The 24745-nt window shown below is 41.4% G+C and overlaps 1 protein-coding gene across 1 annotated transcript in view; it reads right to left on the bottom strand.

Annotated features, from left to right (window-relative positions):
- Nucleotides 1-2224: 2224 nt before the first annotated feature.
- The window catches only part of AXDND1 (axonemal dynein light chain domain containing 1), a 57728-nt gene continuing 35207 nt past the window's right edge, over nucleotides 2225-24745 (bottom strand). The window contains exons 16-26 of the mRNA XM_005880250.2: nucleotides 23387-23621; nucleotides 21003-21204; nucleotides 19889-19982; nucleotides 18192-18391; nucleotides 17700-17796; nucleotides 15209-15319; nucleotides 12567-12674; nucleotides 10593-10697; nucleotides 7367-7449; nucleotides 5907-6130; nucleotides 2225-2498 (exon numbers count right to left, since the gene is read on the bottom strand). Of these exons, the coding sequence (XP_005880312.1) occupies nucleotides 2413-2498; nucleotides 5907-6130; nucleotides 7367-7449; nucleotides 10593-10697; nucleotides 12567-12674; nucleotides 15209-15319; nucleotides 17700-17796; nucleotides 18192-18391; nucleotides 19889-19982; nucleotides 21003-21204; nucleotides 23387-23621 (1545 nt within the window). The 3' untranslated portion in view covers nucleotides 2225-2412. The remainder of the gene's footprint in view (nucleotides 2499-5906; nucleotides 6131-7366; nucleotides 7450-10592; nucleotides 10698-12566; nucleotides 12675-15208; nucleotides 15320-17699; nucleotides 17797-18191; nucleotides 18392-19888; nucleotides 19983-21002; nucleotides 21205-23386; nucleotides 23622-24745) is intronic.

Raw genomic sequence — 24745 nt, forward strand, 5'->3', positions numbered from 1 at the left:
TGCATCGTGAGGCCAACCTCAGGGTCATCTCTGTCATATGTCTCTCGGCCATCCCATCACCTCCAGCCACACTGGGATAACCACACATTCTAGCCCAACCTTGCTGTGCCCTTTGACTTGAGCCAAGCAATGAATCTTCCTAAGATTATGCAGGATTATTAGATTATTTCAGAACCTACATATGCATACTGCCATGCCAAATTCATTTATTAATATGACCATTCGCTTATAAGGTTACTATATAATGAGATGATAATTTTCAATTTTGTTTCAAAAAGCTATTTCATCCAGTTCTGGAAAATGTTTCTGAATGTTGTTAAGAGAGTCTCCCTAGTCCTTGCTCCCAAGGACCAGGCTTGGTTGTGGGGGAATGGCGGTGCAGAAAGCCAGAGATCGAACAGCCTCTGGGGCAATGGGAGATTCTGAAGCAGGAAAAGCTCTAAACCATGTTCAAGTGCCAAAACAGAAAGTGTGGAATCCAAAAGGCAGTCAAATCCAAGTAGGCCAAAGCAGGTAATGAAATCTGCCAAGCCAGGAGTATGGAGCCAACGAGAGGAAAGCAAGCACGAATGAGGCGGACAGAATGGGGAAGGGGAAACTCCTGGGTGATTCCCTAGAATGTCTAATCCATCAGGCTTTGCAGTTGGTTTTTGTGCACCCGCCAGGGCACCGTCATAGGTGGTCCAGCCCAATTAAAGGGCCAATGGCAATTAGAGCATTCCTGAAGCGGGAAACATTTTTCATTACCACTGTGTTGGCCTGTACCCATCCCAGTGTGCTGTTGATTGAAGTTAGGATGACATCAAGAGTTGTTGGTCACTTTTCACCCCCTATAGATGTTCTTGATATTGGGCTGGCAGATGTTGGAATGACTAATAAAAAAAAGGAGGTAGTGTCATGCTGCTTCAGGTAAAACCAGAGCCAGGAACAGAACAGTGAGAAGTGAATGCCAGGATGACAATGTAACAATGGCTTGTATGGACCTTTAATAATTCCTAAGGTCCCTGACATTAACAAAAAGTATTCGGAAAAACTTATTAAGAATTCTTTGTTGCCATGTTGAAAATGCGAATTCCTCCTACATATTTTTGTGAATCCCAAAGTCTGAATAAAGTTTACTATGTCTTCAAAAAAAAATTCTTAAGTCCCACGTAAAAGCCCCTAAATTTGTTAGTGACATCCAAGATCTGTTTGGGAAAGCAAAAGGGTACAGCTGGGTATGCCCAGCAGGTGGTAACTGTACGTGTGAATCTCAGCCTTGGCTTTCATTTAACCATGAACACATCCAACTGTCTGAAAAATTTTATGTTTTCTGCCCCAAGATCTAAAGAACCGTCCAGTAGGCTCAGCATTTTTGAAACCCATCCCACATACACTTTGATGACGGCCAGGGGCAGGTCTGGCCAGGGGTTTGGCTTAAATAAGGCTGGGGTTCTAGAGTCGGGGTGAGGGTGTCTGAGATTTAAGGAACAGGCAAAGGTCTAAAATTTCAGGAGATAAACCCAAAGGAACACCAACTCTGTGAGCCAAAGCAGGTGCAGAAATCTCACCACAGTGTTTGGAGCCAGAGAGATAAGAGCAAATCCAAGTGACCCAGGAGCAGAGAAATAGGAAGGAGCTTTTGCTATGTGACTACCCAGAACATGCATTTGTCATTTGCAACTTATTTTTGCAGGTTAGTCCACCTCTAGTGCCTAGGAGAATCCACGGTCACAAACAGAACAAACAAATAAGGCAATAAAAGCAAAGAATGAAGATTCTGGGTGAACCTTCAGCAACACCGGCCTCTGTGAAGGAAACCGTCTGAACATTGACGGCCCATGGCCATTGTCAAACAATCTAGACACCCGTTCAGCAAGCTGGGGGCTCTGACACCGATCAGGTCAGTGACCTAGGGAGAGGCTTATAACCATTAAGGGCTTCAGTTTCATCTTCTGAGAAATGAGGATAACAGTATGACCCCACCTACTTTATAGGGTTCTTGTGAAAATCAGAGAAACCATAAGAATGCCTGAAACCAGAAGAAATTTGAAAATGCTGCAGAAACGTAAGAGTAATATCAGGATCTTCTCTTTTAAATTGAAAAATAATGCTTTTTATTTGTCATTCTTCTCTTCAAAAAGCATTATTTTCTTAACAGAAACAGACACTTTTCACAGACCTCTGGTAGGAAATAATTGAGGAGGCGAGCAAACTTTTGCACAAGCTCTTTTTAATCTGGGAAGTAAGCTAATATACTGATTCCCTACAGCGTCACTGTGACTTTTAAAGGAAATGTTTTTGTGTGGTATGTTGTGGCTTTTCTCATAGCTATTGCAATGGAAGTCCTTCAGTTGAGGCACAGTGTCAGCTCAACAGCACAGAGATACCTGGGTGCATTCAGGTAGGAGAGCCACAGTGAGGCCCAGCACGCTATGGACGTGGCTTTGGTTTGCCCTTACTGGATTTAATCCGTGTTTTGGATTTGCTGCCCACAGTACTCTCCTTGCCTCGTGGCTCTGAAAGACAAAAGCAATTAGAATGTTACACTAACACGATCTCATTATTTACTAAAGACTTTTTACTTTATAAAGCATTTTTTTGTAACTTACCTTTACCTGAGGGTACTTTTTCCATTGATCTTTAGAGAGAATGGAAGGGAGAAAGGGAGGGAGAGAAAGAGAAACATCGATGTGAAAGTAACACATCGAATGGTTGCCTCCCGCACACAGCCTGACCAGAACCAGGAATAGAACCTGCAACCCAGGTATGTGCCCTTGACTAGGAATCGAACACATGACCCTCCAGTGTGTGGTGCGTGGACCAACGCTCTAACCACTGAGCAACCAGCCAGGGCTACAAAGCAATTTTAAAATTCTATTCTGCCTGAGTAACTGCTAAGCTACCAACACATTCTGTGCCAAAAATTTGACTCTAAATTTGATATTGGGATTCAGAATGGATTTTCCTAAAGTTTAAGTGTAGTCAGTTAGCCTGAAGTCTGGGTCCCGGAAGGGGACCATGTGGTCAAGGAGAGAAGAGAAAGAGGAAGAACATTTCCTTCTTCCATCTTGTACACATCCCAAGCTTGGTGAGAAAATATTCAAATAGAGCTAGTATCCAGAATCCTGCTAGATCCATCCCTGCACCCCTGTTCTTTCTCTCCAGCCTCCTGAACACAGACCCTACCTACACAAGCCCTACCCTTGGGATGAGTACAGGAGGCCTTCTGCTATCACACCTGCTGTGTCTGGCTGCTCCATGACACAAACTTCGTAATCTGAATCCTTCTGACTGGCTGCTGCCACCTCCATCCCACACTTGGTCACCTTGTTCGCACCCTTGTCTTGCTTTTAAATGTATCTTCCCACTCCTAATCGTGGGCCTCACTGAGATCAGATTTAGCTTCGGAAACACCCCTCTCCATTCCTTTCTTTGTTCATAGCTGAGAGCAAAGTTATTAAAAATATTGATATAAGCCCTAGCCGGTTTGGCTCAGTGGATAGAGCGTCGGCCTGGGGACTGAAGAGTCCCGGGTTCGATTCCAGTCAAGGGCATGTACCTTGGTTGCAGCCACATCCCCAGTAGGGGGTGTGCAGGAGGCAGCTGATCGATGCTTCTCTCTCATCGATGTTTCTAACTCTCTATCCCTCTCCCTTCCTCTCTGTAAAAAATCAATAAAATATATTTTTAAAAAATTTTAAAAAAATATTGATATAAAACAAAAATAAATATCTCTTCCTACTCTGCCCAGATTTTCTCTTTACTTGGCACGCACCAGGCTCCTTCCTTTACCGTATAGAATCTTCCATTCTTTCACTGCACAACTCTCAGGAGAAGAGTGGTCTGCCTGCACTAACTCATACAAATATGATACTGTATATGCCATATGGGTATCACATTGCTCCAGAGCTGTCTGCTAACTCAAAGGAATGTCTAACTTGGGATTTTCCAGAGAAAATGTCCCGGTCACCTGCATAGCATGGGGACTGCCTTACACAGGAGCCAATTCCCCTAAACTTTTCAGAGCTTCCCATCCGTTGTCCTGGGAACAGACCACAGGTTGAAGATGACAGCAGAAGTAAAAAAAAACAGTCTCCAATGTTGGAGATGTTGAGAAGTGCTCGAGGGAATATTATAGCATTCATTAGAGGTAAGAAAATAAAGAACTGGGGGGTCGTGTGGGGGGGCAATGGGGAGATAAGGACACATATGTACTACCTTAATCAATAAAAAAAAGAAAAGAAACAAAAGAAAGTACTAAATGCCAAGCCCTAGCTGGTTTGGCTCAGTGGATAGAGCATTGGTCTGCAGACTGAAGGGTCCCGGGTTCAATTCTAGTCAAGGGCACATGCCCAGGTTGCAGGCTCAATCCCCACTGGGGGGTGTGCAGGAGATAGCTGATCAATGATTCTCATTATTGATGTTTCTATCTCTCTCTCCCTCTCCCTCTCTGCAATCAATAAACATTTATATTTTTAAAAAAGAACTAAATGCCTTTTCCATTTAGTATAATAAAGGAGATATTTTCATCACAGAAAATCCAACAAGTACAAAAAAATAAAGACAAAATTTCCCATAAAATTTCATCAACCAGAAATAATGTCTGTCAGTATTTGGACATATTTACTTCTGGCCTTTTTTCTAGCTTTAAAAAATAGTATTGTATGCATGCATATTAGCATAACCAATGGACACAGACGCTGGGGCAGTGGGGGCTTGCCGGGGGTGGGAATGGCTGGGGGGGAGCGGGGGTTAATCAGGGAAAAAGGAGACATATATAAAACAATAAATAAATAAGTAAATAAATAAATAAAATAGTATTATAATTTATTTCTTGTGTTTGATATGTTAACACAAGAATTTGTCATGTCTTATAAACTCCTTGTAGGCATCATTTTACTGTATTCAGGTATATTAATGTAGCATAACTTATTTTTCTTCCATAATTGGAGAGATTATTTCTATTTTTTTCCTATTATATATAATGATGCACTGAACATCTTTATGCATTAAGTTTTTTTTCTGTATTTACGATGATTTCCTTAGATTCTCAAGTGAAATTATTAGGTCAAAGTATATGTTGCTTTTAAAGGCATATCCACACATACTCTCAAGTTATTTTTGTCTGTCAACCAACAAGTTTTCTGTAAAACTAACTACTTTGCCCCTCTGACCAGCATTGTATTCTTTCGTTTTAAACAATCTTTGCCAGTTTTATAAGTCAAAACTGTATCTCAAGTTAGTTTACTAGTCTACAATTGTTAGTCATTTGGTTTTCCTTTTTGTGTTTTCTGAATAAGAGAAGTTATATAATTAAATGTATATGCAATCCTATGAGAAGTAGAAGATCAACACTAAATTTATTAATATTCTTCTAAAATATCTATGACCCTTGCCCTGGCCAGTGCTGCTCAATGGTTTGAGTGTTGGCTCACACACCAAGGCTCTCAGGTTGGATTCCCAGTTAAGGGCACATACCTGGGTGTTTTTTTTTAACAAAGGGATACTGTTGGATTTGGTTTGTTGGATCACATCAATGAGGAGAAGCCAAAATTAACTTCTGAAAGGGGGTTCCTTGGGTATTGATGGAGACTTCCAAATACCCAAAATCAGATTTCATTAAGAAATGATAAGTATGTTCTTAAATGACTGCAATTCTGACATTATCATTCCAGGTTGGAATGCATGCAGGAGGCATCCAATTGACGTGTCTCTCTTATATCCATGCTTCTCTCTCTCTCTCTCATTCTCTCTCTCTCCTCCTCCATCCCTCCCACTCTCTAAAAAAAAAAAAAAAAAAAAAAAAAAGGGGGAAATCAGGTGAGGATTAACGAAGAAATATATAAAATAAAATATCTGGGACCCAATCAAGTTTTCTTTCATAAATACAACCTAAATGAAGCAAATCCGAAAGCAAGCCTCACCTCTCTGTAAAGGTTTTACGGAACTGCCTGCTGAAATGTCCTCCTCTTCTTCTTTTTCTTCTTCTGCTGCTCTTTCGCCTTCATTTTCTTCTTCTCCTTCAAGCTCCTTCTTCTTAGACGTCACTATTTCCTCCAGTTCTTTATTTCTTATAAGGGTAAAATGAAGTTTTTCATTTGTATCATCAAACTTCTCCTCTGCTTGTCTGGCTCGGTTTTCAAGCTCTCTGATGTGGACAAAGTCCAGAGAAACACAACAAAATGGAAAGGTTCAAAAATGTATCATTCATATATAAAAACTCATTGCCTAAAGAAGGCAGTAGGATGAGGTAAATGTATTTAATGATGAAGGGTGCAAATAAGGGAAGCAGCAGCATCAATGATTAGCCAAGAATTGGAGGCCTGGGAGCTACTCTGGGTGATAGTGTCAGAATTGCAGTCATTTAAGAACATACTTATCATTTCTTAATGAAATCTGATTTTGGGTATTTGGAAGTCTCCATCAATACCCAAGGAACCCCCTTTCAGAAGTTAATTTTGGCTTCTCCTCATTGATGTGATCCAACAAACCAAATCTGACACTATCCCTTCGTTAAAAAAAAAAAAACAAAAAAACTAAAAGAAATTCCTAAGCATAAGTGCCCAGAAACACAGTCTTTTTCCCCCCACCTCATTCCTTTCTTTTTCAGCACCTTTAAAACCAAATTTTACAATCAAGAAAACCAGCTTGAGATATGCTTCTTAATTACTACAGCACATAACTTATATGGCTATGCTTCCGTTTTGGCATTCTCAGCCATTTTAACTATATTGTTCCTCCTACTTTTGGGGTTTTGTAAATTTGTTGTTGTTGTTGTTAATCCTCACCTGAGGATATTTTTTCCATTTATTTCTAGAGAGAGTGGAAGAGAGGAAGGGATGAGGAGGGAGGAAGGGAGAGAGGGAGGGAAAGAGTCAGGGAGGGAGGAACATCTATGTGAGAGAGACACATCGATTGGTTGCCTCTCACATGTGCCCCAGGGCTAGAGATCAAACCTGCAACCCAGGTACATGCCCTTGACCAGTAATCAAACCCATGACCTTCCGGTGCTCGGGCTGATATTCTAAGCACTGAGCAACAGCAGAAAGGGCTACATTCCTTCTTATACACAGTAGTTTCTCCCTGTTACATCTATTTATCTAGTTCATGTATTAAAACATACTGAATTGGATCACTTCTAATTCCCCCTCTCCCTCCCCACCCCAGCTTTGACTTCCTCCATCTCTACTGTGAGTGAGGACAGCTATTCCTTCTACAGCATGTAGTTCACTGACTCTAGCAGAAGATTTGGAGATACCCTTCCCACTAGTGAAGATGAGAAGAAGCGCAAGAGAACCAAAGTCAGCCAAGAAGTGTGGATTTCTCAGCCTAACCTCCTGGCCAGCATCTTCATCTTCTTACCATTGTGGTGCCTCATACTTACATTAACTTCTCCTGCATGTGTTCAATTATAGATATTGCTTCACGATACTTTGAGGCCAATGTACCTTCATCAGCTGCTTCTCTCTGACAAAGAAAATATGTGCGATGAATAAACTGAAAGTCCTAACAGTTGATACTGTATTTCCTCAGGATGTTCTGGACCAAGCCTTTCCGAATATGTTTTCTACTATCCATATTTACACAGTAGATAATTAAGCCCACTCTTAATAACAACAAAAATAGGGATTTCCTGTGGCCAAACAGCATCCCAGCTTTCAAATTATTTATGCTGCATGTGGATATATATTTGGTTAGAGTTGTAAAGAAGAAGCAGAGGAAACAATATCAACAGAAAGAAACAGAGAAGGAAGAAAAGACTTAAAAATAAATAAAGGGTAAACATGTTACTCTATCAAATCAAGTTAAATATCAAGGAAATTATCTATATTTATCTTCTTTTTTTTTTTAATCTTTATTGTTCAGATTACATTTGTTCCTCTTTCCCCCCCTCCCCATAACTCCTCTCCTCCCAGTTCCCGCCCCACCCTCCGCCCTCACTCCCCACCCACAGTCCTCCCCCATCCAGTTCATTCTGTACATCAGATTATTTATTCACTTGGTTCTTAGATTCACTTGTTGATAGATGCATGTTTGTTGTTCACAATTTGTATCTTTACCTTTTTCTTCTTCCTCTTCTTAAAGGATACCTTTCAGCATTTCGTATAATACTGGTTTAGTGGTGATGAACTCCTTTAGCTTTTCCTTATCTGTGAAGCTCTTTATCTGACCTTCAATTCTGAATGATAGCTTTGCTGGATAAAGTAATCTTGGTTGTAGGTTCTTGGTATTCATCACTTTGAATATTTCTTGCCATTCCCTTCTGGCCTGCCAAGTTTCTGTTGAGAAATCAGCTGACAGTCGTATGGGTATTCCCTTGTAGGTAATTGAGTCTCTTTCTCTTGCTGCTTTTAAGATTCTCTCTTTGTCTTTTGCTCTTGGCATTTTAATTATGATGTGTCTTGGTGTGGTCCTCTTTGGATTCCTTTTGTTTGGGGTTCTCTGCGCTTCTTGGACCTGTAAGTCCATTTCTTTCACCAGGTGGGGGAAGTTTTCTGCCATTATTTCTTCAAATAGGTTTTCAATATCTTGCTGTCTCTCATCTTCTGGCACCCCTATTATTCTGATGTTGGTACGCTTGAAGCTGTCCCAGAGGCTCCTTACACTATCTTCGTATTTTCGGATTCTTTTTTCATTTTGCTTTTCCGGTTGGGTGTTTTTTGCTTCTTCGCATTTCAAATCTTTGACTTGATTCTTGCGCTCCTCTGGTCTGCTATTGGGTGTCTGTATAATATTCTTTATTTCAGTCCGTGTATGCTTAATTTCTAGTTGGTTCTTTATCATAGCATCGAGGGTCTCATTAGTTTTCGTGACTCTCTCCTCAAGTTTATTGACAGCTTCTAGCACATTTTTGCAAGCCCTCAAAATTGCGATTTTTAGCTCTATATCCTCCATTTCTGTCATGTTTTTTTGTCTCCGCATTTTTTATGCTTTCTTGGTGCACCCTCTAGTGGTCTTTGTGCGCAGTCTTGTTCTAGTTGAGCCTTGATTGTTGTAGTTAATACTAGAGGGATTTGACCACCAGGCCGACTGGCTGTGTGAATCAGCTGTGTCTGCCGCGGAAAACTTCTGTCCTCTGGGGAGGTGCTAATCTAGCCTTTGCCTGAGGCGATCCGGCAAATGGCTCTGCGCAGGGCTTGGGCGGGGCGGGCTCAACAGGGCGGGCGGAGGGAGCCGTTATGGTGCCCTCAGTCCTGTTCCCAGAGGCTCTGCTTCTCAGAACCCCCGGAACCGCTGCAAACCTCGGAGGGAAAGCTGCCTTCCAACTGATGCCAGACACTCCCGCTTCTCCCGTTTGGGTCCGAGTCCCCAGCGATTCGCCCGTATCTGGAGCTCAGAGTCTGAGACTCCCCCCTGACCGAAAACGACAACCGCGCTCTCAGCCACCAGCCCGCTTTGCGCGCGCACCTCCGCACCTGAGTTTTTTCCACACTGCGCCTCCTCTGAGCCTCGGTGTGCTGTTATTTTTCCTTCTAGTTGAAGAGTCTCTCCTCAGCCAGCCTTCCTGTGGTTCTGGGTGATGTCCGTTCCGTCTTTTAGTTGTATTTTTGAAGTGGTTGTTTGCGGCAGCAGTCTCCGGTGTTTACCTATGCCGCCATCTTGGTGGAGTCTCTATCTATATTTATCTTAATAACTTACTTTACACTAAACACATAACATTGCAAAATCCAATAAGATCTTTTATTCTTTTTTTAAAAATATATTTTATTGATTTTTCACAGAGAAGAAGGGAGAGGGACAGAGAGCTAGAAACATCGATGAGAGAGAAACATTGATCAGCTGCCTCCTGCACACTCCCACTGGGGATGTGCCCGCAACCAAGGTACATGCCCTTGACTGGAATCGAACCTGGGACCCCTGAGTCCGCAGGCTGACGCTTTATCGACTGAGCCAAACCGGTCAGGGCGGAACACCTTTATAATGGTCCTAGAACTTTGTGGAGGAATTTTAAATCTGTTTTTCTGCTGAGTTTCTGTAGCCACTGTCTAAAAGTTTCTAGTTTCCCAGTAATTCTTATGGTTGGAGGTATGTGCTTATCATAGGTCTCAATAGAAACTGCTTAGATTTATTTAAAAATTGGTCAAAAATTGACCAATAAATTGTTAAATTAAGGAAAGGATGCTTATTTTAAAATAAGGTTTACACCCAACAGGTATGGCCCAGTGGTTGAGCGACGGACTATGAACCAGAAGGTCACGGTTCAATTCCCGGTCAGGGCATGTGCCCAGGTTGTGAGATCAATCCCCAGTGGGGGGGTGTGCAGGAGGCAACCAGTCAATGATTCTCTCCCATCACTGACGTTTCCATCTCTCTCTCTCCCTATCCCTTCCTCTCTAAAATCAATAAAAAATATATATATATAAAATAAATAAAGTAAGGTTTACAGAAGAGAATAAGAAGTGTTTGTTGTTGTGTTGCTTGATTGAGAGTTTTCTAGGGGTGATGCTGGGAAGGAATAAAACAGGATCTGGAAAATATATTACTTAGAAGCCCTTGGTCCTCTTGGGGAGATAAAAGTTATGTTGGAGCTGTACCACTTTTATATCATGTTAAGTTTCCTAGCTTTTCTCTCTAGCTTTGAATTTCCTAGTTGGGTTTCAGATACATACCCAGGAAGATAACCTATTTGCTCCAGATAGAGGTCTGGAATAAACGTTTTCATCTTCTCCAATGAATCGAATGAGTTTTTCATCCTCCGTAGATGTTGAAGGTTCCTAGGGCACAGGAATACCACAGACCTGTCAGTGAGCTCATGTGTGACCCAGTGACACAGTGGCATGGCAATTGCCTGGTGCCATGTCTAAGCTTTCGTTTTTCCATTTGCTTTAATCATTTAACAAGCATTTTTGGAAGACTTAGAGCAAATACCGTGCGATAATTTAGTGTGGATGGGGAAGTACTGTCGGACAAAGGGAGATACTGTGAGAAAAACAAAGCAGATTTCTTCTAGACCTAAGGAACTTATAGCACAGTAGGGGAGATAGACAATAAAATAATTATGGTATACATGATTACTGCTAGCATAGAGGCATATTCCAAGAGCTGTGTATACCCAGAAAAGGGCCCTCCATTCTGCCTAGACACACAGAGAAGTTTCTACAGAGAAAATGATCTTTGAAGGCTAAATAAGAGTTTGTAAAATAGAGAAAAAATGGCCTGATATAAGGCCACAGAAGAAGGAAAGGGAAAAAGGAGGTGATGCTCTATAGCAGTGGGTCTCAACCTTGTCTGCACATTAGAATCACCTGGGAATATTTTTTAAATCCTGAGTTCTGGGCCTCATCCTCCGGAAATTCTGTTTCTTTGTTACTAATGTTGTGGCCCCACCCCATAACAAAGAAACAGATTTCCGGAGGATGAGGCCCAGAAATCAGGATTTTAAAAAGATTCCCAGGTGATTCTAATGTGCAGCCAAGGTTAAGAACCACTGCTCTATAGATTTAAAAGGTATGACAGAGTTTAGTGGCCAAATAATAATATTTTCCATTTATGTTGCACCTTCTATATGCAAGAACTGTATCATAAATAGAAGAGAAAATGCTGGTCCAAAGAGGCTTGAGTGTTGTATAATATTTTTGTTCTGTTGTCCTGCATATACAGCAAGTAGAGGACCTAGGTCATGAGCCTGGGTCATGCCAACATTTAAACTATTTGCAGAGAAGAAACATCAGGGAAGTAAAGTAAGACAGTATAAAGAATGTTAGATAATCATGATGAGTTCTGAAAGCCAAAGATGGCATTCGTTCTAGGAATTAACCAGGACTTATCTGGGTTTGAATGCTGGTTGTGCTACTTAGAGTCATATGATTTCTGATTTTCAGTTTTCTTATCTGTAAAATGGGGGTGGTAATAGTTACTTTGAAATCATGTTGTGTAGATAAAAGATAACATGTGCAAAGTATGTAGCTCATGCTAGGCATCAGTTATTGGTAACTATCATTATATTTCTGTTATTATTACAAGTGCCCCAGGAAAGGTTATTACTACGAATGCCTCAACAGGGGTAGAGACAGGGTAAGGAAAAGAGAGAGGTGGAGATGGGCTTGGGAGGAGAGGGGAAAGGCAGCTCAGAATGGGAGCTGGGGAAGTGGAAAAATGAAGTTTACACTATTTAAAGAATTTGGCGTCTGGCTGGTGCTCAGCGGTTGGGCATCAACCCATGAACCAGGAGGTCACAGTTCGATGCTCAGGTTTCAGGCTGGATCCCTAATAGGGGGCGTGCAGGAGGCAGCTGAGTGATGTTGATGTTTCTCTCTCCCTTCCTCTCTGAAATCAATAAAAACATATTTTTTTAAAAAAGAATTTGGCAATGAAAGAATAAAGAAACAGCATCAGGGTGAGAGACTGATTATTCAGTTAGTAGGAATATAGGTGTGAATGAGGCTAATGGAAACGGCTGGATTTGAAATGATAGGAAAAGGGACACTTGTTCAGAAAATGAAGAGGTAAGTTGTCTTCAGATATGGCTGCATCTACATGAGGAAAGGCATTTTGTTGACGTTGAAGAGTTTACTCCAGATGATGTTTTTATTTGCAACAGCACATATAGAAGTTCTTTTAAAAATGATATTAACTAATCTTACTTCTGCTTTCTCCTTTTCTTTCTTCTCAAATTTATCCTCTGTACCTTCTTCTTTATCCTCTTTAAAAGGCATGTCTGTTTTAGTCTGGATTAATTCTTTTATAATGTCCTGTGAGATAAAACAATAACATAATTACTTAGTATAGCTTAATATGTATTTATATCTTAGTGCTATATTAGCAATTATTAATTAAAAAATATTTAAAGGGCACTAATCCCATGACTGGGCCCTGTGCTAAGGATAAGGATACAAAAGTTAGTAAGAATGGTCTCTGCCCTCAAGATGCTTACAATTTAGTGTACAAGGAAATGCTATGGATTCATATATTATAGTCAAATACGAGAAATACCCCATCTTGCTCTGGGAGAGTACAGGGGTCAAAGAAAGGGTTGGTCAGGGAGGTTTCCTGAAGCAGATAATGTCTGAGTTTCGTCCTGAAGGATGAGTAAAAGAAAAACAGATGGCACGAGGGAGAGGATACTAATATGCACATAATTGGCTCTGAGAACAGAAGGACTGCAGTTCAATAGGACAGAAACGTAGGAGACAAGGGCACAATCACAGTCTGCCACGCAAGAAGACTGGGTGTTATCATGAAGGCCATGAGACACAAAAGGGAGAGGACAATGGGCACGGGAGGAAGTGCTCAAAGGAAGAAATGACGTTGATGGGGAGACGAAGACGGCAGGGGAGGAGGGTGCGTGTGCAGAAGCAGTGAGTCTGAGGATTTGCCTCAGGAAGCGGCAGGCTGCTCTCCACTGAAAGCCATCCTTTCCTTTCTGAAGTGGGAGACAACATCCTTGACCAAGAATGTGGAGAGAGGGCGGCGGCAGCAGTGGGTTCGGTTGCGCGTGGCGCCCGAGGTGGGAGCGGAGCCCAGACCGGGAACAGGCACTGCCACCATCGCCCGCCCGTGGGGAACGTGCTGGCCGCTAGCTCGCCGCCCACGCCCGCCTTTGAGAGGCTGCGGCCGCCTCCACCCGCTTCTTCGCTCCTTTGGGGCGGCCTGGGCGCTGGGGCTGGAGGGGGTGGAGGTTCAGAACGGACCCCGCCCCACCGCGGGCGATGGGGCCTGCAGCTGCCTTCCCAAGCCGGGCGCGTTTGGGAGAGACACCATTCGGGAGAGACATCGCGAGTGCAAGGAGCTGTTTCCTATTCAGATGGAAGGTGTCCAGCTCACGGTCAACAAAAGCTTGAGTAACCATTTCCCGGTGAACCACACAGTAGCCCTGGGCACAATCGGGGAGTCCAACTACCATTTCAGGGTCACGCATGTGGGGACAGAGCAGCCGAGTCCCACGGAGGCATTCCCTGGGCTGGTGGGTGACATGGACAATAGCGGCAGCCTCAGCGCTCAGGTCATTCACCAGCTGGGTCCCGATCAGGTCCAAGACGGCCACCCAGACCCAGCCGTCAGTTTGTGAACTGGCAGATGGACGAGGAGTATGGGGTTCTGACTTCACACAGGAACCCAGCCGTCAGGTGGGCCCAGGAATCCTCGCGGCCCATGACCTCCAAAGCATCCGCCGGGTGGAGAGCTGGGGCGGAGGGTACCGTCACGTCTCCAGCTGGGAAATACATGTGGAACTGGTTGGCGACAGTAACGTTGGGCCAGGCGGGCATGCACGCCACATACTACCACAAAGCCAGTGGCCAGCTGCAGGCAGGCGTGGAGTCTGAGGCCAGCACTAGGATGCAAGACACGAGTGTCCCCTTCGGGTACCAGCTGGACTTGCCCAAGGCCAACCCCTTTTCAAAGGCTCCGTGGACAGCAACTGGATCATGGGTGACACGCGGGAGAAGAACCTCCCGCCCCTGCCCCTGACGCTGGCCCTCGGGCCTTCCTGAATCACCGAAAGGACCAGTTCCAGTGTGGCTTTGGCCTCACCTTCGGCTGAGCCCCTCCTGGCTCCTGCCTCCCACTCCCTCCCTCCTTGAGATTCCCCCTGCTCCTCCCCCATAGGGAGGGGAGACCTAAGCGCCCCTCCTTCTCCCTTCCCTCCCTCCTTGGTGGTGGTGGTGGTGGGGGGGGACAGCAGAAATGAGGGGACCATCACCCCAGCAGCCGAGTGGGGAATTCTAGAACCACGGTGCTTCAGGATTCGGAGCACCAGGAGCTGTGTGTCCAGTGGACCTGGGGCCCAGAAGGGGTTCTGGAATCGAGGGGCACGCCAGATTCTGAGCACCAGGGGCAGAGGCTGCCAGACAACCTCAGGGAGGTGTTGGGGCATCTCCGCCGCCACCCCCCCCCCAAGAAAGATCTTGGGGCCCCACTCCAAGGGGGCAGCAAGAAGAAGAGGAGCTTCCCCATCCAGAGTCTGCCCCCACCCACTTTCCCATCCACTCCTCACTATAAATCATGTTTATAAGTTATGGAAGAACCAGGACATTTTACAGAAAAAAAAATTATATATATATATATATAAACAAAAAAAAGTGAGGAGAGATGTTTGGGTGGATAACTCTCTCCCTGAGAAGGGAGAAGAGCTGCCAATGTTCTTGGTTGGAGCCGAAATTCTCTTCTGACAGAGTAAGTGAATGAGGAGGATTCGGAACATTGATTGCGAAAAGTCGCTGACCCCTTATCTATAAAGATACAGGAAGAACCTGAATACTGACTCGTGCTAGCACATGACAAATACCTCTTCTTCAATCAGGTGTTCCTCTTCTTCATCTGTCAATAACTTTATTTTTCTGCCTTTGATCCCAGAGAGGAGTTGAGAGCATGTGGTGATCCACTCACAACATTCCTTCTGAGAAGAGATAAAAAGATCATTACTAAGCAGAAAAAAATCAGAGTACACCAACTCATTTATTCATTCACTCGTACTGAGGAGCTGTTAAATACAACCCTCTAAATATAACATCAGTTAACATTGTATCACTTCAGTTCATTGATTTGTGCAGAAGTGTTTTTCTATAAAGAGACCTAAAACCCCATTGTTTGCTTATTGACATCATTATAATGGGATAAAAAGTAGTGAAGTGTCATAAAATTAGATGCAGAAACATTGTTGGATTTACTATGGGCAAGCAATCTGTCCCAACAAATATACAACTGACCAGTTCACACTTTGGCTGGTGTTGCTCAGTTGTTAGAGCACTGGCCCATGCACCAAAGGGTCGTGGGTTCAACTCCCGGTCAAGGGCATGTACCTGGGTTGCAGTTTTGATCCCTGGTCCCGGTTAGGGCATGTGTGGGAGACAACTGTTACTGTTTAGATGTCTCAACTATTAACTAACCAAAATAGAAGGCAATTGAATTTTGTGTGGGTTTTTTTTTGAGTTTTATTGATATAAGCAACATATAACATTGTATGTAAGTTTAAGATATATGACATAATGATCTGATAAATATATATATCAAAATGATTACATTAAATTTAGTTAATATCCATCACCTCACATAGTTCAGTTATTCTCTTGTGATGAAAACTTTTAAGATCTATTCTCTTTAGCAACATTCAAATATACATTTCATCAAAGGACATATACAGATGACAAATAATCTCATGAAAAGATGTTCAACATCAATGGTCATTAAGGAAATGCAAATTAAAACCACGATGGCATAACACTACCCACTACCCACCTATTAGAATGTCTAAACTTGAAAAGACTGATCATTATCAAGTGCTGGTGAGGATGTGAAGCAACTAGAACTCTCATATACTACTGACAGGAGTATAAAATGGCTTAACTAAAGGGTGCCCCAAAATTTACACAAGAAGTAATTTTGATAGAAAACACAGGTTTATAATTAAAAAATTGTAAATTTTTTATTGATTCATAAAGTATACAGTCTAGGTTTATGCATGGAATAGCATATTGGGAAAATTGCCTTCACGGCTTTGCTGGGACATACCCACTCTTTTGTTGAAATTTTCCATGACCGTTTTTGCATAAATGTGGCTGAATTTCGATGAGGCTCATTTTCATCTTGATGGCTTGGTTAATCGACAAAATTGTCGAATTTGGGGTTCAGAAAATCCACGAGTGATTGTTGAGAAACAAATGCATCCACAACGTGTCACTGTCTAGTGCGGATTTTGGGCTGGAAGCATCATTGGACCATTCTTCTTCGAAAATGCGGCTGCTCAGGCAATAACAGTTAATGGTGCTTGCTATCGCGACATGATAATCCAGTTTTTATGTATGCTATTCCATACATAACCCTATACTGTATACTTTATGAATCAATAAAAAATTTACAATTTTTTAATTATAAACCTGTGTTTTCTATCAAAATTACTTCTTGCGTGAATTTTAGGACACCCTTTACTTTGGAAGACAGTTTGACAGTTTCTTAAAAAGTTAAACATACACATGCCATATGACTCAGCCACTCCATTCCTAGATATTTACTTAACCAGTTAACTGCCACGATATTTTGAATTTAATTTAAAAAGGTTGGCCGCGTGCATCTATAGACGCTTACGGCGTACAAATGGTTAAGAGAAATGAAAACAATGCACGTGTACATAAATATGCATTGAAGTTTTATTTATTATAATTGAAAAGTGGGAACAATTCAAATGCCCACCAACAGAAAATGGGTAAATCGTGTATATCCATACAATGAATACTACTCAGCACGAAAAAACATAAAATATGCTTTATGCCGAAACCGGTTTGGCTCAGTGGATAGAGCGTCGGCCTGCGGACTGAAAGGTCCCGGGTTCGATTCCGGTCAAGGGCATGTACCTGGGTTGCGGGCACATCCCCAGTAGGAGATGTGCAGGAGGCTAAAAAAACAATAAAATATATTTTTTAAAAAATAAAATAAAAAATATATATATGCTTTATGATAAAAGCAACAATATGTGTGAACCTCAAAAAAAATTTGCTTAGTTGAAGAGGTCAGACCAAAAGCATACATTTTATATGATTCCATTTACATAAATTCTAGAATATGAAAAATCATCTCTGGTGTTAGAAAGGTGATCAGACATTGGCTGGGATGAGGATGGTGTACAAAGAAACATTTCTTTTCTTATCACAGTAATTATTTTATGGGTGTATGCACATTTTAGAAATTATCAAATTGCACACTTTAAATATGTGTAGTTTGTTGTAAATCAATTAAACCTAAAATGCCTGCTCAGAACAAACAAAACAAAAGCAAGTGGTTACCTTCATGTTATTCAGTTCATGAAGTTCCTTAGCAGGATTTTTTTGTAGGTTGCCGGCTATACTCAGCGCCATAGCTGTTACTATCCCTTTGCAACAACTGGGGGGGGAAAGCACACACACACACAGAGAGCATGACCTATTAGTATTGGTTCCCCTAAGTGTTTTAAATCCAAGTACAGTGGAAGTTTACCACTAACAATTAAGCTACTGACTCACCAAAGAGTATAATTTGTCTCTTTCTCATTTTTTACCCCTGTCTTCTTCACTCCCTTCCATTCCATGCTAACATTGTTTTCAAACGAATTCTAAAGCCATTGGGAAAACACCAAATCTCATATTCCAACTGGGCAGTGTCAAAGCCAATTTAGTGAAGAACTGGTGCTTCTTTCCAGGTTTTAGAACAATTCCTTATTGCTGCCCTTCTCTCCTGTGCTTTATGTCACATTTAATCTTCAAAGGGGCAGAAATAAAAAGAAAAACAGATCGTTTTACCCGTTCAAATAACTGGAGTATCGGGACAGATTTTTGGCCAGTGCAATTGCGTCTAGCTCTAACTGTGCCACTCCTATATCATGTTTTTCATCACTTTCCTTCTCCAACTCTGGGAGACTGTCTTGGTCAGTAAAGTCAGGTACCATTAATATCAGCAAATTTACCATCCACTTGACCATAGATATATGCAATTCATCCATCTGTTAAAAAACAGTTATAATACAAATGACCCATTTTAAATAAATCAAACGGTAAAAACCATGCCAAATTTAAAAACAGATGATCATACCTGCATACAATTTTTAGCAATGCTATCATTACTATGCAGCTGGTATAACCATATACATATATTTTTTTTTCTTGCTCACTATACTACATTAAACTCTTCTTTAGCTTGGTCAAGGGTATTAAAACTACAGTTACCAAATTGTTCACCAAGGCATCCTAGGGCTCCACAGTGAACTCTCCAGGATGCCATGGGATTTTAAATTCTTGAGGGAAATAACAGTGATATTTGACATCTGTCAGACATAGCATGAACCTGACATAGTTCACACACTCAACATCAGATGCACTATATCACTTTTGCAAAGCTGATTTTATTGGTGGTATGGTAAAAACAAGCTCTGTGTGAGCCCTGGCTAGTGTGTCTTGGTGGTTAGAGCATCAGGCTGCACATTGGAGGGTGGAGGGCTTGATTCCTGGTCAAGGGCATGTCCCTTGGTTGCAGGTTCCATCCCCAGCCCCAATGGGAGGCAGGGTTCATGTGGGAGGCAACCAATCGATGTATCTCTCTCACATTGATGTTTCTCTCTGCACCGCCGCCCCCCCTCCAAAAATCATTGGAAAAAATATTCTCTAGTGAAGATTAAAAAAAACAAGTACTGTGTGAAAATCTAAGTGGAACAGGAAGTAAAGGTGGCAACATTCAATATGATTCCAAGGTTAGAAAAGTTGTACAGTGCCCCAGTACATACATCCCTTAGTAATTTTGATGGAGAATAAAAGTTTTTTCCCCAATGTTTATATATGTAAAAAGGTAAACTGAGACATTAAATTTTACAAAGTTTATGTCAGCAAAAAACAATTTCAATTGGGCAATGCCAAACCTGGAAAATGGGTAGGGGTGCTTTGTGGGCAGGGGGAAGGGCAGAGATGTTTATAATTGGCTGTAATTATTTACATGTTTGCCTTATTTGGGAAAATTTAGTTATTTGGCTGTTATGATAATTGTTCTTCCAAATCACAGAAATTTCCCCCAACCCTGGATCCATACTTCCAGTCTTAATATATTTGCTCCTCAACTCTTGGTTCTATATATTTATAATGTGTTGTCATGGACTGTAATGTGATGATTCATAAGTAGTATTCCCATATAACTGATGAGCTCTGCTTTTCAAATTCCTAATTTAAGTAATATTAAAATGAATTAAGTTCATTTTATCATATTAAGTTTACTTATAATAATTTTTTTTCAATGTAAATTTAGATTATAATTATGAGGTGAGAGTAAATGTAATAAACTAAAACACCCTCTAGAAATTACTTCATGTTGTGCTGGCTAAGAAGTCAATGTAAGTTCGCATTTTGCCCTCACAATCTCCTGCTTTAATTGCATAGGCATGACCTGATTTTTCCTTAAAGAAAACTCTCAGCCAAGGCAAAATTAACCTCACAAATCCCTATTAAGTACATACGTGGCGCTGAAGTTCAATGTTACCATTAGCAATCTCATTGCCTATCTCCACGTGCCAATGTTTAATCATGCTATATATATGTGCTGCAAGTGCCCTGAAGGAAAAATTAAGTAAAATAAAGATAAGTAACTTACTTAGAATATAAAAGTAACTATCAGTTAAAGGAAAGGGTTTTATTTGGGTGGGCCTAGCTAGTATACTTAGTGTTGACAAATATTTGAGAATTCAAGGAAAGGTGAATGAAAACTTTGAATTATCAGGTATATTGGCTAACATCCACAGCAATCAGCAGGATGCACCTTGGATAATGTAGATCTTACCTTCCAGTGCTCTCTACTGTAAAAACTCACACTCACATGCTTTATATTCACTCTTAAACCAATGAGACCAAAAGGGGAGAATGAATGTTTAAATTCTCTCAAGAGATCAGCTTCCAGCATGACAGTGTGAGGAGCAAAGCTGACCCATTTCTCAGTAAAATTGGTGAGAATTATTTCTTTAAAAAAAAAAAAAATCAAGCCCTGGCTCGTTTGGCTCAGTGGATAGAGTGTCAGCCTGCGGACAGAAGGGTCCCGGGTTCGATTCCAGTCAAGGGCACATACCTTGGCTGCAGGCACCTCCCCAGCTGGGGCCCAGGTCAGGGCGCATGCAAGAGGCAACCAATTAATGTGTTTCTCTCACATCGATTTTCTCTCTGTCTTTCCCTCTCTCTTACACTCTCTCTTTATAAAAATCAATGGAAAAATATCCTTGGGTGAGGATAAAAAAAAAAAAAATCAAAAGCCTCTAGAAATGGTCCCAAGAACAAAGAGCCACTGAAGAGACATCTCTTCGAGACAGTCTATGAAGATTCAGTGAGAAAGACCAGAATCTATGGGATCTGAACCACGATTACCCCCACTCTTCCCCTTCCCAGCTCAGTGAGGCAGAAACTCCACCGTGGACCACTGCAGTCATGAACACAGGACTCCCTCACCCTCCTGCTCCCAGTCAGATGGACTTTCTTCCTGGGAGGAACAGGATTTTAAGGTTTGTCATCTGACCCCAGCTCCCTGTGGCTGAGGCTAGGTACTGGGACAATGCAATTGAGAAGCAGAGAGCTGTGGGAACTTACGAGCCAGAATCTGCGTCAAGGTTCTGTGGAACAGTACCAACAATGTTTAACAAGATATCCACCTGAGCTACCATTTCATGAATTTTTTCAGTAAGTGCCTCCCATTCTTCGAGAAGCACTTCAGGAAAATCCAGATGCTTTTCAATCTTGAAAGAGTAGAAGTCAAGAGTACTAAGCAAACTTAAAAGAATTTTAGAGGTACCTAGAAAAGTGAGAAAAGCATGAATTGTTAGAAGTATTTGTAAGTTTACTATTTCTTTTTTTAAAAAATATGTATTTTTATTAATTTCAGACAGGGAGGGGGAGAGAGAGAAACATCAATGATGGGAGAGAATCATTGATTGGCTGCCTCTTGCATGCTCCCTGTTGGGGATCGAGCTTGCAACCCAGTCATGTGCCCTTGACTGGAATCGAACCTGGGACCCTTCAGTCTGCAGGCTGATGCTCTAGCCACTGAGCCAAACCAACTAGGGCTAAGTTTACTATTTCAATAATAAATTATAAAATACTAATGGGCAGGGGCATATCTTTTTTCACCCTTTTTATTATCCTATAGCTTGCTTAGCAAAAATCTTATAAAGAGCAGTTCCTAGATAAATGTTTAGTGAATACTGTATAATTAGTGCTTTTCTGACTGATAGACTATTTATCTGATGGCAACCTATACTCTAAGTTTCTTATCTTCTCAGCTGAGAACCAAATACATTAAACCCAGAAACTATGAACTACAGTTTTCTGAAAAAGGCATTAATTCACTGAGTCTTTCTGTTAAGAAGACAATGGTGATAAACAGGTTCTTCATAATGATAGGGTAGTTAATAAGATAAATGAAATATAGTTCTTGAGTTATTTTTAAGTCATTGTTCAGGTTTTCATGAAGTTCATAGTTTTAGTCTGAACCAGAATCAAATATGGATCCTAGTCTTTGAATTGATCCACGTGAGATCATGGCAAAATAACCACTTTATACCTCTGTCTTATCTCATTTGCAAAATAAGAAATACAAATGCTCTCATCTCAGAGATATATAAAGAGAAATAATTTAAAAGCAAACTTTTTCTTATCCTTGATGAAAATATTTTCAATGCCTTCATCAGTAAACTTTGACCACCAAGGAGTATTCAAAGTGATCTGTTAATTTCACTATCACTCTTCATTTTGACTCTCATTATTGTAAACCATTTACTAAATCATTTTTGTCTGCCCACAAAAGGAATATTCTCATAGATAAGTATTGCCATTTTATCTGTAACTATATTACTGCTGTAACAGATCATTAAGATTGTGTTTCCCCATCTAGAGTAGTTTGATGTTGAACAACAGTGGTAGTCAATGCATCAGAGTTGCCTGGAACACTTTACAGAGAAGGACTGATTCTTAGGTAACATATGACATAGTGATTAAAAGTGTTCTGATGCGTTTTTAATGTCTCTCATGGGTTTTGGAGGGCGAATTTTCAATATGTCTCAAGGAAAACTGGGATATTAGGTCACCCCACTGGGGAAATAAATTGAAGTTCAAAATCTGCTAAGGGGTAGAGGCCCTGGTAAATGCTTTCACTTGGGACCCCTGAATCCCTGAAAGGCTACACCTTAGAAGTAAGGGTAGAATAGAATAGACTGGTTCTTGCAAAGCCTGGAGCCACACTTCATCTCAGCTCAGTCCCTTTTTGGATTAAAATGATCTACTCCTATCCTAAATAACCTGCCAGAATAAAAACTAAAATCATTCTTTTGAAATACAGCATCATCCAGAGTCTTAATTATTTCTAGAATTTATCACACATGATGTCCAACATCAATCAGAAACAACTAGGAATATGAAAAGAATAGACTCAAAACCAAGACAAATTACAGACAATAAAAAAGACCTAAGCAAAAAAGAAGAGAGAGAGAGAGAGAGAGAGAGAGAGAGAGAGAGAGAGAGAGAACACTATGGACACATAAAACAGTGTGGTGATTGTGGGGTGGGGGGAGGTGGAGATGGAAGAGGGTATAGGGGGGATAAATGGTGATGGAAAAAAAAATTAAAAAAGACTTAGTATACCTGAAACTAAGATAATATCATATGTCAAGTGTAATTTTAAAAATGAAAAAAAAGACCTATAGGAGAATTAGATATCATCCAATTATCTAAAACTGACTGTAGTGATGGTGGCACACATCTGTGAATACACTAAACATAATCAAATTGTACACTTTACACAGGTAAACTGTATTGTATAAGAATTACATCTCAACAAAGTGATGCTCAATGATTTATATATTTTGCCTTATTTCTAAAACTATTCAAGTACTATCTTGATTTTAACTATTAATTGTATTGAAAATAATTATTAAAATCCTTTATGTTGATCAATCTAATTATCATTGTTTTTTTCTTACCATTATCCCCAGTTACCCTTAATTTAAATTCTTTGTAGAGTCTGTCTGTGTTTTTTATAATTTCCTCCATGTGTTGGAGCTCTGCTGGCATTACCCCCTCCATACTTTTATGGCGATGAAATATCCCAAATCCAACATCTGTCCAGTTTTCCTGTAAATATTTAATAATCTTGAGAGAATCATATTTTGACACTAGAGAACTCCCAGTAAACTTCTCTTTATCTTCATTCAGTATCTAGAGAGTAAAAGGGAGGTAATGAAATTAGCACATTATCCACTAATGATTTCATTAAAGTCGAACCAGATCTTTATTTCAATTATTTTGGAGTTAAACATCCTATTATTATTTGTTCATACCATTTTTTCATCTGACATACATTTTATTTTCAAAATTAAAGTAAATTTAAATTAATTTGCTATCTTATAAGATTACCCATCATTTACCAGGATGAAAATAATTATATTAAATCTATATGGGTAAAAAGTTGGTGATAGGCAATTAAGTACCAGAGAGCTAAGCATGTTTAATTGCTATATGCTTTGGAAAGGATATAATACATTTGTTTACATGATCCCCACTAGACTGGGAAAGTTCCTAGAATGTAATGGTTGTGTTTTATTCATACTTTATTTATCTGTCTAACCCCAAGTCCAAAACATGACATATCAATAAATATTCATAGAAGAAATAAAGTACTATCCTATATAATAAAGAGGTAATATGCAAACTGACCATCCCTTCAACACACAAGATGGCCACCCCCATGTGGTCAAAGATGGCCTCCACAAGATGGCCAGCAGGAGAGAGCAGTTAGGGGGGACCCAGGCCTGCAGGGGAGGACAGTTGGGGGCAATCAGGCCTGCAGGGGAGGGCAGTTGGGGGCGACCAGGTTGGCAGGGGAGGGCAGTTGGGGAGGACCAGGCCTGCAGGGAAGGGCAGTTGCGGGGGGACCAGGCCGGCAGGAGAGGACAGTTAGGGGCAATTGGGCCAGCAGGGGAGCAGAGAGAGCAGTTAGGGGGGACCCAGGCCTGCAGGGGAGGACAGTTGGGGGCAATCAGGCCTGCAGGGGAGGGCAGTTGGGGGCGACCAGGTTGGCAGGGGAGGGCAGTTGGGGAGGACCAGGCCTGCAGGGAAGGGCAGTTGCGGGGGGACCAGGCCGGCAGGAGAGGACAGTTAGGGGCAATTGGGCCAGCAGGGGAGCAGTTAGGCGTAGATCAGGCTGGCAGGGGAGTGGTTAGGGGGTGATCCAGGTGGCAGGCAGAAGCGGTTAGGGGCAATCTGGCAGGCAGGCAGGCAAGTGGGTGGGAGCCAGCAGTCCTAGATTGTAAGAGGGTGCAGGCTGGGCTGAGGGACACACA

The sequence above is a fragment of the Myotis brandtii genome, unplaced genomic scaffold, assembly GCF_000412655.1.
Source record: "Myotis brandtii unplaced genomic scaffold, ASM41265v1 scaffold630, whole genome shotgun sequence".
Classification (NCBI taxonomy): Eukaryota; Metazoa; Chordata; class Mammalia; order Chiroptera; family Vespertilionidae; genus Myotis; species Myotis brandtii.